General features: G+C 44.1%; 1 protein-coding gene across 3 annotated transcripts in view; it reads right to left on the reverse strand.

The window, feature by feature from the left end:
* LOC137413863 (ERO1-like protein beta) overlaps positions 1–12,812 on the reverse strand; it is a 76,503-nt gene that overhangs the window by 34,806 nt on the left and 28,885 nt on the right. For all 3 annotated transcript variants that reach the window (XM_068099299.2, XM_068099300.2, XM_068099301.2), the window contains 6 exons: positions 12,489–12,608; positions 10,720–10,803; positions 10,480–10,521; positions 9,984–10,063; positions 5,293–5,366; positions 3,267–3,387 (listed from right to left, as the gene is read on the reverse strand). In XM_068099299.2, coding sequence (XP_067955400.1) covers positions 3,267–3,387; positions 5,293–5,366; positions 9,984–10,063; positions 10,480–10,521; positions 10,720–10,803; positions 12,489–12,608 — 521 coding nt within the window. The remainder of the gene's footprint in view (positions 1–3,266; positions 3,388–5,292; positions 5,367–9,983; positions 10,064–10,479; positions 10,522–10,719; positions 10,804–12,488; positions 12,609–12,812) is intronic.

The following is a 12,812-nucleotide window of genomic DNA, read 5'->3' on the forward strand; positions in this document are numbered from 1 at the left end:
TCTTGGTGAACGTCATCTCGGGATATGCTCCGCAGGTTGGTCGAAGCGATGAAGAAAAGGACAAGTTCTGGTGTGCGATAGAGAAGCTGATGGAAAACGTGAAAGATGAGGAAGTTGTTGTGGTAGGAGGAGACCTAAATGGACATGTGGGAAGGAGTATGGATGGTTTTGACGGAGTTCATGGGGGTTACGGATATGGTGTGAGAAATGGAGAAGGTGAAAGGATTTTGGAGTTTGATGATGGAGCTGATTTGTTGATTTGTAATACTCAGTTCCAGAAAGAGGATAATAAGCTTGTTACATACACGTCAGGTGGGTCAACGACAACTGTTGACTACCTGATGGTGCGTAGGCGAAATAGAGGGCACCTCCGGGACACAAAGGTGATCCCGGGGGAGGAGGCTGTTTCACAGCACCACTTGGTTGTCTGCGACGTAAGGGTGAAAGGTGCGAGGAGAGCTCGGCGGGTGAAGTACCAACCGAGAATGAAGGTGTGGAGGTTGAAAGAGGTGACAGTAAGGGAGGCATTAAAAGAGAGGCTGAGTAGGGTCGAGAATGATGTGGTTGAGCTTGAAAGTGGTTGGATGTCGATGAAAGCTAGTCTGTTGGGAGCCGTTGGTGAGGTATGTGGATGGACAAAAGGACCACCGAAGCACTCGGAAACATGGTGGTGGGATGATGAAGTTGGAAAGAGGATTGACGAGAAGAGGAAGAAGTTCAAGGAGTGGCAGAAGGCGAAGGGTACGGGAGCAGAAACAGCAGAGCATGAAAGTTATAAGGCAGCCAGGAAGGCTGCAAAGAAAGAGGTAGCAAAGGCGCAGGAGGCATGTAGGAAAATGTTCGGAGAACGCTTGGATTCGGAAGAGGGTCAGAAAGCAGTATTCAGGATTGCAAAGCAGATAGCGAAAGAGAGGTGTGATGTGATGGGGGTGAGTTGCTTGAAGGATGAAGTGGGACAAATCGTTGTCGACCCAGATGGAATTAAAGGAAGATGGAAAAGATATATGGAAATGCTGTTGAATACAGAGAATGAATGGGATGGCAACATAGAGAGTAACCCAGTTTTAGGACCGGCAGAGAAGATAACTGAGAAGGAAGTTGAGGAAGCGATAAAAGCAATGAAGGGTAGAAAAGCGGGAGGGCCGACGGGAGTTGTGGGAGATATGTTGAAGGCAGCAGGAAGTTGGGGTGTGAAGAGAATGACAGAGATCTGTAATCTGGTGGTGAAAGAAGGCCGCATTGCAGTGGATTGGGAACTGAGTACCCTCGTCCCTCTATACAAGGGGAAAGGTGACCCTCTGGAGTGTGGCTCGTACCGAGCGATAAAGTTATTGGAGCATGGAATGAAGGTATTGGAAAGGGTGTTGGAGAGGAGGATAAGGAAGAAAGTGAAGATCGACGAAATGCAGTTTGGATTCATGCCAGGAAGAGGAACGACAGACGCGCTTTTCATTGTGAGGCAGTTGCAGGAGAAGCACATAGAGAAGAGGAAGAAGTTGTTTCTTGGGTTTGTTGATCTGGAGAAAGCATTCGATAGGGTACCACGCAAAGTATTGACATGGGCATTGAGGAAGTTAGGAGTGGAGGAATGGTTGATCAGAGTAGTGATGGCAATGTACAAAAGAGCGCGCACAGCTGTAAGGACGAAGGACGGGAACAGTGGTGAGTTTGAGGTGAAGGTGGGAGTGCATCAGGGGTCGGTATAAGTCCACTACTATTTGTAGCTGTGATGGAGGTGCTGGCTCAGAACGTAAAGGAGGGTTTACCGTGGGAGTTGTTGTATGCAGATGATCTGGTGTTGATTGCGGAAAGTATGGATGGACTGAAGGAAAAGATGAACACGTGGAAGGAATGTATGGAGACAAAAGGTCTGAAGGTGAATATCGGAAAGACGAAGGTGATGGCAAGTGGTAAAGCATGTGGTGAGGTGGAAAGAACTGGGAAGTGGCCCTGTGCTGTGTGTAGGAAGGGTGTCGGAGTGAACTCCATTCAATGTACAATGTGCGCTGAGTGGGTTCATCAAAAATGTAGTGGTCTGAGAGGGTCATTAACCAGTGTGGCAGCTACATTCAAATGTAAGGTGTGCACAGAGGGAGCTGCAGATGGAGGAAATGTTGAGTTGGATCTTGGAGACGGCGTGAAGCTGGAAGGTGTGAAAACATTTTGCTACCTCGGAGACTAGAAGGAGATGGAGAAGGTGGATCAGACTCGGCAACGGTTGCTCGAGTGAGATGTGCATGGAAGAAGTTTCGGGAACTGAGTGGCGTGCTGATGATGAGGGGAGTGTCGTTGAAGCTGAAGGGAAAGGTGTATGCTGCATGTGTGAGAAGTGTTATGATTTATGGGAGCGAGACATGGGTAATGAACGTAGAGCAGCAACGAAGGTTGGAAAGGGTGGAAATGTGAATGGTTCGACGGATGTGCGGAGTATCGTTGAGAGAGAGGAAGACAAATGATGAATTGCAAAAGATGATGGGAATAGAGCCTGTGATTGATGCTGTGAAGAGGAACAGGTTGAGATGGTTTGGTCATGTGTTGAGGAAGGATGAAAGTGACTGGTTGAGGAGAGTGATGGAAATGAATGTAGAAGGAAGCAGAGGACGGGGAAGACCGAGAAAGACTTGGCTAAAGATGGTGGAAGAAGAAATGCGGGCAAGGGGGTTAACAAGGAGAGATGCAGAAAATAGGGCAAAATGGAGAAGATTGTCATGGGGACCGCAAGGCTAACCCCCGCTCTAGCAGGGAAAATGGCCTTTAAAATGCATGTTGTTGTGTTGTTGTATTGATATATTGAAGAGGAACACGAAAGACTGGATGGAAAGTTAGTCATTAGTGGGTCCAGGGGAGAGGACGGACAAGTTGCAGAAATATGGGTTAGGAGGTTTACAGATTGGGTCAGACGGACTACCGTTATTTGTCCATGTATACTTGTCCTCTATCACTCCATCAGTATGTGAGATTTGTAACCTGTTGATATCATTAAATAACTGATATTTCCCCCCCAAATTTTTTTTTTACAATTTTGGTTTTACAAAAAAAGGTTTCACATATCCTTCTCAAAATCAATAGGCTTCTCAATTGTGACGACCTCTACAACTTGAAGTTTTGTGAAGATGTTTAAAATTGTGACCTGTAGGCAACTGACAGACAAACAAACAGACATACAGACAAACAGACAGACAGAATAACGCACAAGACCAAACAATATACTGAAAAAAATCTTAGATTTTCACAAGTAATAAATAAATAAAGGCAATAACTCGTACTTGAAGCAGTTTTCCTCATATATGGCATTCCACACTCGTGCTGCACTAGCACCTTTGTAGCCAGTAAATCGCTCAGGATTTCGGAGGAGATCCACATATTCCATGTCTGGAGACGTTTCATCTGCTTGGAAATTATCCCAGAGAAAAAAAAAAAAAAAAGGAAACCGATGAGAAAACAAAACAAATAGATTTTACATTATCATTTTGTAAACAGGTTAGCATTAGAGCATTTCATCATGGAGTTGTGCAGGTAAGTCTGTATACAAATATATCAAAATTCTAAGAAAGAAAATAAACTAATAAAGGAAATTAAATTTATGAACAGGATTAAATAATTAAATTGATATATGCGGGAAAATTACATGCCCTGACCAGGAATCGATTTGTCCACCCATTGGAGGAAGACCTTCTCGCGTTCAGGCCGTTGGTGTTCCTATGGTTGGCAGCGAGTGCCCTGGAAGCATTGATGGAAAGAGAGCGGCAATCATATGTGCGGGAATATTTCATGCTCAATCAGGATCGCCCAGATGGCAGAGCACTGGGACGGTTTTCCAGAGGACCTGTGTTCGATTCCTGGTCTGGGCATGTAATTTTCCCACATATATCAATTTAATAAAGGAAATGGAATTTATATAATAATAAATGTCTGTGTGTGTGTCTCCTCCACAACTCCAAAACCATGAAACCTAGCAGCCCGAAACTTTGCACGCATACTAAGGGAACTCCACGGGAGTGCATGAATAAAAACTAGGCGATTGGGTAAATTTGAACACCGCTTTTAAAGATAATTAACTGTCTTATTAAATTACAACAAAAACAGACTTTATCCTTGATCAGCCCATTATCCCTCACAGGGGACTTATCCATCATTTTGTTTCGGCCTACAAAAATAAATGCCTTGCCTTGAAACAGGTCAACTGTTTCTGTATGATAAAACACTCATCATCAAATGCCTGATCTTAAATATGAATCACTAATCGCTTGCCAAGCCAGCCATTCTTTATCATCCGTTTTGGTGGGGTGCTTTAGCCGCTTGGGAAGCACACTACAAGCTGCGTGGTAATGCAACACACCCTGGTTTCACCAATTAGCTCATCTTTCCATTTGCTTCATGTCTTTTTGCTTAAATATTTGTAATGACTTTGTTGCTCAGCTTTGAGTGCTATTTTTCGATGTTTGTTTGTTTGCACTTTTTTGTGCAATTTGTTTTCATTTAGGCCGTTTCATTTCATTGGTGCTTGGAGCGATGTTGCTAGTTTGTAATTTTCTCAGTTCATAACTTAATAGGTGAGCCTTCCATCACGAGGCTGATGGGTTTCATCAAAAACATGTACTTCACAATATAATATTGCATATCCATTTGTGATGATCACAGATGTAAAACAAGCAAAACTAGGGGATATTTTATAACACTGAGTTGATCGTGTGCTCCTTCCATGTACTTGTATTGCTTAGAGAAAGAACTATTACTATCTATAATTACCTCTGCCACCAAAGGTGGATGTAGGTTATGTTTTCACCCCTGTCTGTCTGTGAACAAGATATCTCAAAAAGTTGTAGACGGATTTGGACAAAGCTTGGTGGAGAGGTTGTGTGTGTGACAATGACAATTCGATTTTGGTGAAGATCTGAATATGGATTCAGACATGAGAATTATTTAATTTAAGTGATTCTTCACCATTGAGTGACGAGGCTAAAACCAACATAAAGCAGGATATCTCAAAACGTTATGGATCGGATTTGGACGAAACTTGGTGGACAGGTTGTGTGTGTGAAAAGGAAGGTTGGATTCAATTTTGGTGAAGATCCGGATCCGGATCCGGCTAGTAGAATTTGTTTATTTCCCCCCCCTCCCCTCCAGCAATGTCAGGTACTCCTCCTGCTAGTGCTCCATAAATTAAATACAGTTGTATGTTGCAATTGTGCAGAGATTAGTTGTTGTACCAAAATTTTTTCGATATTTGTAAAAGAAAAATAAATCAATAAATTTGGGTTAGCAGGATTAAAATAAACCATTTTAGCTCACCATCAGCTTCACAAAAGCTATCCAGTGAATCATCATGCCGCGCCCAGTCAATGAAGGCCTTCTTGCTCTGGTCACTAAAGATAGGGTTAGAGAGCAGGGGAAAACAAATGAGCACATGCTCTATTTATTTATAAAATTCATGTTGAGGTTCAAGGAAGAGCAGAAGACAGCAATTGGACAACAAATACGAAAATGGGCCAAATTAGAAACAGGTGTAGGAGAACACATCGATGCACCAAAGCACAAGGAGAGTAGTTGAAAGAGGCACAAATTTCAGTGGGTATAGAAAAAAGTACAAAAGTAGACATGTGAGAGGCCATAAGGTAGCAATGGGGAGCAGACGTTAAGGCTCGGCATGAAGAGAATGACACAGCCCAAGATAGAACACTTGAAACTTGGTGAGGCAAGGATTGGACTGCAGAAGCAAACCGAACAGAGCATGTTCCAAACTGAATTCCAACAACCTTCTGGTGAATGAAGAAAACCCTAAGATTCAGCCTCATGCCACAAGATTACAACATGGAGGGTGTTGTGCTCAAGGAGGTTGGGGGAGCAATATTGGAATCAGCATTACCAACTCAGAGAGAAACCATTTTCCTGGGCATTTCCAAAGGCCTTAAGCAGAGGGCAGAGAAAGGACTTTGCCCAGAAAATAAACAAAACGCAGGGGCGTAAGAATACATGACCTGAGGAGCCGAAGGGAGTCAAGGAAGATGAAAGGTTCGGAGAGGTAGTTGCACATGACCATATCTAGTAAAGAAGTGGGAGCCATTTAGAGAATCCAACAGATTGGGTCAGGCCTGAAGTGATGACCAATGCAAAGGGAGATCAGATAGAATGGTGGCAGTTGAAGTTGCCACAAGATTTGGAAAAGAGCTGGGGCAGCAGGAGAGGACAGAGTTGCAATTGAGCATTGAGGCCCACTCAACCAGTCATTACAGTTTGAACAGCAGTAGAAGAAGTACAATACATTGCTGCAGTTTGCAGATTTGCAGATCGAACACCATCCCCATCATGAATCATGGTGGTGACAGCATGATGCTATGGGGATGCTTTTCAGTGGCAGGGATTGGGAGACTTTTAAGTATAGAGGGAACAATGAAAGGAGCCAAATACAGGTAAATCCTTGAGGAGAACCTGCTTCAGAGTGCAAAAGACCTTAGACCACAGCAAAGATTTACGTTATAACAGGACAATGACCCCCAGCATACAGCCAAAGCCTGCAATGGCTTCAGAACAAGAACGTGAAAATCATTGAGTGGCCCAGTCAAAACCCAGACTTTAATCCCATTGAGAATCTGTGAAAAAACTTGAAGATTGCTGTTCACCGACACTCCCCATGCAACTTGACAAAGCTTGAGCAAATCTGCAAGGAAGAATGTGAGAAACTCCCCAAATCCAGATGTGCAAAGCTGATAGACATACTCAAGAAGACTCAAAGCTGTAATCGCTGCCAAAGGCCCTTCTACCAAGTATTGACTCAGGTGGTTGAATTCTTATGTAAATTAGATATTTCTGTATTACATTCTTAATTATTTTGTAAAAAAAATAATGTCACTGATTTTTGTTAATGTTTAACAATTTTCACCAGATCAGTGACAAAAAAAATCTCGGTTTCATCAATTTTTTAATTCAGGCTGCAACACAGCAAATTGTGAAAAAGTCAATGGGTGTGAATGCTGTTACGTTTGTAGGGGGTAGACAATGATTACCTAAGAGACAGGTAGAGTGCATAAGTGGTGTGCTCTGACTGTCGTGAAGAAGAAGAAACCCCATGTAATAAATAGGAAATTTGTGTAGACCGGATGTCATGAAAGTGTATCTTCTTCCCCATGAGAGGGGTGGGGTTTGTTACTTACTGAGGGATTATGGGTAAATTAATCCCCTGTTTGTAATTGCCTCTGCAATCTTTTCCTGTGTTCCTTATGACACCGCACTACAAACACCGAGTAAGAAATCGGCCATTAACCACACTAATTAAAAACCAACCGGAAACCAGGCATCAAGCATTACCGCTGATAACACCGACTTGGTGAGCAGACAGACACAGGCAGGTTCAGGAGGCCACGCCTAGAAGAGCAGTGATTGGTCCGGGATTTGATTGGCATAAGGACTGGTAAGATGAGACTCACTGATAGGAGCGGAGATGGAGACGTCGTGGGATGACGTCAGAGCCTCAAGTACAAAACAATTGGAGGGGTGGACATTTTCTCTCTTTGGTCCGGACTTTGTTGGTGAACGGTCGACGAAAAGCTCTCTCTCAGCATCAACATTTTATCTCTCTCGGCATGGATGTCCTCTTGGTTCTTCTCGTTCTGGACCCTATAAGTGAACGGTCGCACTTTGCTCTCTTGCACAAGGAGGATTCATCGCAGATGGTCGTGTTCCAACATCTTGATAGTGGTCGTGATGAGGCAGAACTGCGGGCTGGGAACTGTGGTTTTCCGTGCAGAGATCGTGAGGACAGGCGTGGCTGGAAGAGCGAGCTGCATGCCAAGGCTGTCCGCTTCGCGCGCGAAGCCTACTTCGCACGCAAAGACACCAAGGCCTAAGACAATCTTGACAATTCCTGACGAGACACCCCAGCCGATTTGAGCCAAGTGCCACAAGCAACGCATATTTATTTTTCAGTTATATTTCCCTTTGTCTGTATTCAGGTTTGTATGGGAGTGCTCCAATTAGAAATATTGCTTTATCGTGTTTTCTTTGTTACCGGCATTTTCTTTAAAAAAAATCCAGTATTTTTGTACATTTTAATTCCATGTTGGTTTGAGTCGATTTATTGCAGGGTCCAGGACGTCGGTGACTGTGACTAGAGTGAGTGATAGGTTGATGATGGTGAAAATGATGATTGGAAAGCTTTTGGTGAACGTCATCTCGGGATATGCTCCGCAGGTAGGTCGGAGCGATGAAGAGAAGGAGAAGTTCTGGTGTGCGATAGAGAAGCTGATGGAAAACGTGAAAGATGAGGAAGTTGTTGTGTTAGGAGGAGACCTAAATGGACATGTAGGAAGGAGTATGGACGGTTTTGAGGGAGTTCATGGGGGTTACAGATATGGTGTGAGAAATGGAGAAGGTGAAAGGATTTTGGAGTTTGCTGATGGAGCTGATTTGGTGGAAAGAACTGGGAAGTGGCCATGTGCTGTGTGCAGAAAGGGTGTCGGACTGTCAGAGTGAACTCCATTCAATGTACAATGTGTGCTGAGTGGGTTCATCAAAAATGCAGTGGTCTAAGAGGGTCATTAACCAGTGTGGCAGCTACATTAAAATGCAAGGTGTGCACAGAAGGAGCTGCAGATGGAGGAAATGTTGAGTTGGATCTTGGACACGGCATGAAACTGGAAGGTGTGAAAACATTTTGCTACCTCGGAGACATGCTGAATGGAAAAGGTGGATCAGACTTGGCAACGGTTGCTAGAGTGAGATATGCATGGAATAAGTTTTGGGAACTGAGTGGTGTGCTGATGAGGAGGGGAGTGTCATTGAAGCTGAAGGGAAAGGTGTATGCTGCATGTGAGAGAAGCGTTATGATTTATGGGAGCGAGACATGGGTAATGAACGTAGAGCAGCAACGAAGGCTGGAAAGGGTGGAAATGCAAATGGTTCGACGGATGTGCGGAGTATCGTTGAGAGAGAGGAAGACAAATGATGAATTGCGAAAGATGATGGGAATAGAGCCTGTGATTGATGCTGTGAAGAGGAACAGGTTGAGATAGTTTGGTCATGTGTTGAGGAAGGATGAAAGTGACTGGTTGAGAAGAGTGATGGAAATGAATGTAGAAGGAAGTGGAGGACGGGGAAGACCGAGAAAGACTTGGCTAAAGATGGTGGAAGAAGAAATGCGGGCAAGGGGGTTAAACAAGGAGAGATGCAGAAAATAGGGCAAAATGGAGAAGATTGTCATGGGGACCGCAAGGCTAACCCCCGTTCTAGCAGGGAAAGTGGCCTTAAAATGCATGTTGTTGTTGTTTGTCCAGGACGTTGGGTGGACTCGTGAAGGTAAGCTCTTTGGCCTCCTTTCCCTTGCGTGTAACGAAGGTCCGCCGTTGGATTGAACGCCTTGGAGTTTAAAGCTTATTTGGTCATCCGTGTCGCCCTGCGGTGTTAACCCCAGGGTAGTCACGCGACAATACTTTATGAAGGCACTGCACATGGCAACATTACCACCAGCACTGGTGCAGCGTCTGTTAAAGCAGTACAAGCAATGGCCAAGGAAAGACAAGCGAGTGTGGAGGAAAGAGAAAGGTTCATGTTGGATAGATGACATCTGGGGGAGTCAGTGAGTGACCTGCATAGAGAGATCCGCAATTATAGCATTACCCTTTGATGTTAGTGGATTCGGCGGAAAGAGTTGGATGGAGAACAAGTGGTCAACTCTGTGCACGGTTCAGAAAGAACACCCGAGTGGTTACGCCCCTTGGAATGAGGCACAAATTTTATAATTGTCTATACGTACGCCACAATTTGTACAGGAGGTTAGAGCTCCAATAACCCTTCAGGCCAAAAAGTACCTTTGCAGGGATACCTTGACAAAAATAAGATTCAAAGAGTCATTAAAGAGCTATGAAAATAATTAAATAAAACCAACACAAAAATAACACCAATCATTCAGTTAATTGTGTTGAACTTTAACAAAAACGCCAAACTCAAAGTGAACACTTTAAGGCATTGCAGCAAAAGTCATTAATCACCTCAAAGTATTATCAACGGCACCCAGCTGGCTCTCATCCTCACAGTCCTCTATGTCCATCTTGTTTGCCTCCTCGAAATACTGCAACGTACAAGCCAATCAGGCAATTTAATTGATTCCTTATTCATTACATTTCACATCTTATCTCAATGTAGAATCCACCAGGAAAAGGCAAATATCAACTCAAGGCACACCTCAATCGTTTGCGAGATCAGAGCGCAACATAGAAGACTTGATAGAACCCCAAAAATAGGCAAACGTATCAAACGTATCAAATCGTAAAACATGAACCAAGACAAGGCAATTGCGCAAAGTGAGACGTAGGATTAGACGATGCAGTTTGGAACAGAGATCTACAATTGCGCATCATGGATGAGGAAGCAGAGGAACAAAACCAGAAAACAAACAAAAGTGGAACAAAACGTGCACGTGCGTTAAAATAGGTAACAGTTAACTATCCATTTAACAATTCAAACCAAAGAATGAGTAATCAAAACCTTGCTGTGTTCATCTCCTTTGATTTCCTGGGGCACTTCATTCTGTAAACACATTATAAAGAGGGACATTTTTGTAAAGACTGGTCCTATGTGAGCATGGATGTCGTATTAAAAGATCAGTAATTAATGGATGGCGAGGAGGAGGTGTGGGTTGAGAAGAGAGCAAGACAAAGTAATGTACGGTGGAAGAAATGCACAGGTAGTGAGGAAAGGGATCAGGAATTACAAAGACCAACGAACCGGGCTGCAAGGGTGCACATGGCAGTCACGGATGGAACAATGTCCATCTGCCCGCCAGAATGGGCACGGCCGCTTCAAGTTCACCTGGTCAGAAAAGTCAGAAATTTGAGGTGTGGTCAGTAGGACAGATATTGATTGGCTTGACAGAACAAAAAAAATGGAGTGGAGAGATGCAAATAGGTTAAATTGTGGAGGGAACTTTGGGGTTCAAGTGGGGGGGGGCGTGGAGTGGGGGGGGGGGGAGGAGGAGGGAGGAGACAAGGTTGGGGAGAGGAGACAGGGGTGGGGATGAGGCAGATGTGATGTTCCTGATCGTTTCCATCACTGTGGTTCAGTTTGACCAATTCGCTACTATCTTGTATAATTTGTATCAGATATACTAGAAACTACACAAAATTTTCAATACACAGGTATTCCATAATCGACGAGAACAATTCATGCTTTACATTCACAACCAGTAGATGGGCAAAAGGAGGAGGGAGATTTAAAAAAAACCCCACAAAGTTGACCAATCGAGAGATTGTTTCCATCCATTCATTCATTCTTTCATATTCATTCATTCAGTCATTCATTTTGCATGCAGTCTTTTGCAGAGTCCAGCACCATTGCTGGGGGCATGGCTGTGTGCCCCGTGTAGGTTAAAGCAGAAATTTATAATTTGTTCAGAGCACTGATGATTGCTCGCCTACGCTTTGTGAAAGACATCGTGAGATCGTCAACATCCACCGACTAATGTCAGCAGATGGGACACACGGTTTAACGTCCATCTGTAGGGATGGCGCACACAATGAATCGCCCTGCCCGTGAAACAGCGGGATGACAGTTTTTAGCTGCGTCGTGATTCGGGCCCAGGCTAGACAGCTTAGAGGCAGAGAAGACGCAAGTGTGCGTACCTATAGTGTGTGCAAGTTTGCTGCTTTGGCTGGCACTCTCTGGCTGGAAGGTGGTCTATAATTCTAGACCTACTAGCTTGCCAGCCAGAGAGAAATGAGGAGAAACTATACACGTTATTAAAAGAACAAAAACATGCATCCAAATCAATGGAGACAATCCACAGATGTCTGAAAAATGGTGGAATTTCGACAAGACTAGCACCTCAGTGGTTGTGGGGGAGGAGGGTAGGGGTTCTTTGGAAGGGGGGGGGGGGGAGGGGGGGTAGAGTGTTACATAAACTGTCCAACCTGATATACAGGATGCAATTTGCAGTTCATTGCATCGCATCACAAACTAGAACGGCACTCAGTAGACACCCAGTAGAGCACATACCTCCTCCAGGCTGAACAGTTTACATTTTGTATCCCACTGACAGGCCAGATATGGATCTGGACCTGAACCAAAATCGAATTGGCTCGATCTTGCCACCTGACCAATTCGTCCGACTCGTTTCGTCAGAATCCGTCCACGTGGAGATATCGTGCTATACAGTATGTAGCTTTTGGCATCTCTCAATGGTGAAGAATCACTAAAAATTTACAGTATCCAGATTCAGATCTTCACCAAAATATAATCAATTCATCTTGTCAAACACTAAACATGTCCAAATGCATCCACAACTTTGAGACATCCTGCTCACAGACAACAAAAACGGACAAAGGCAGCCAGGGTTGAAAAACATACCAAATCCACCTTCAGTGGCGTCGGTAACAAAATATTGCACAAAAACACACAAAGCATAACGAGTTGTATAATCATAACGTGGAATATGTCCCTTGTTGCAGTGCCAGTACCCACAGGTCTTACCCAGAGGAAGGTGTCCATAGCAACCCCACCTGGTAATAGCGGAAGTAATCCTTCTGCAGAAGGTTCTCAAGCTTTGGGAACACTTTATAGTTGTTGAAATCATCAATACTTTCAATATCGCAGGAGCAATCGTCGAGGCCACCGCTCAGCTGCAAGACAGGGAGGGATACATGAGCATGCTGTGCCTCGGGGTCACCGACGGTCAAATAAACCAGTGAAAGGATTGGGTTAGGATAGGGTTAAATGTCAAGATGTCAATCAAATGAAACTCGTGCCTCGTTTGTGATTCAGATAAACCAATCGATATTAAATGGTACACCACCATCTCAGTGGCAGGCTACTGCAACTTCGAA

Source organism: Myxine glutinosa, chromosome 11 (assembly GCF_964187855.1).
Source record: "Myxine glutinosa chromosome 11, kmMyxGlut1.1, whole genome shotgun sequence".
NCBI classification, from domain to species: Eukaryota; Metazoa; Chordata; class Myxini; order Myxiniformes; family Myxinidae; genus Myxine; species Myxine glutinosa.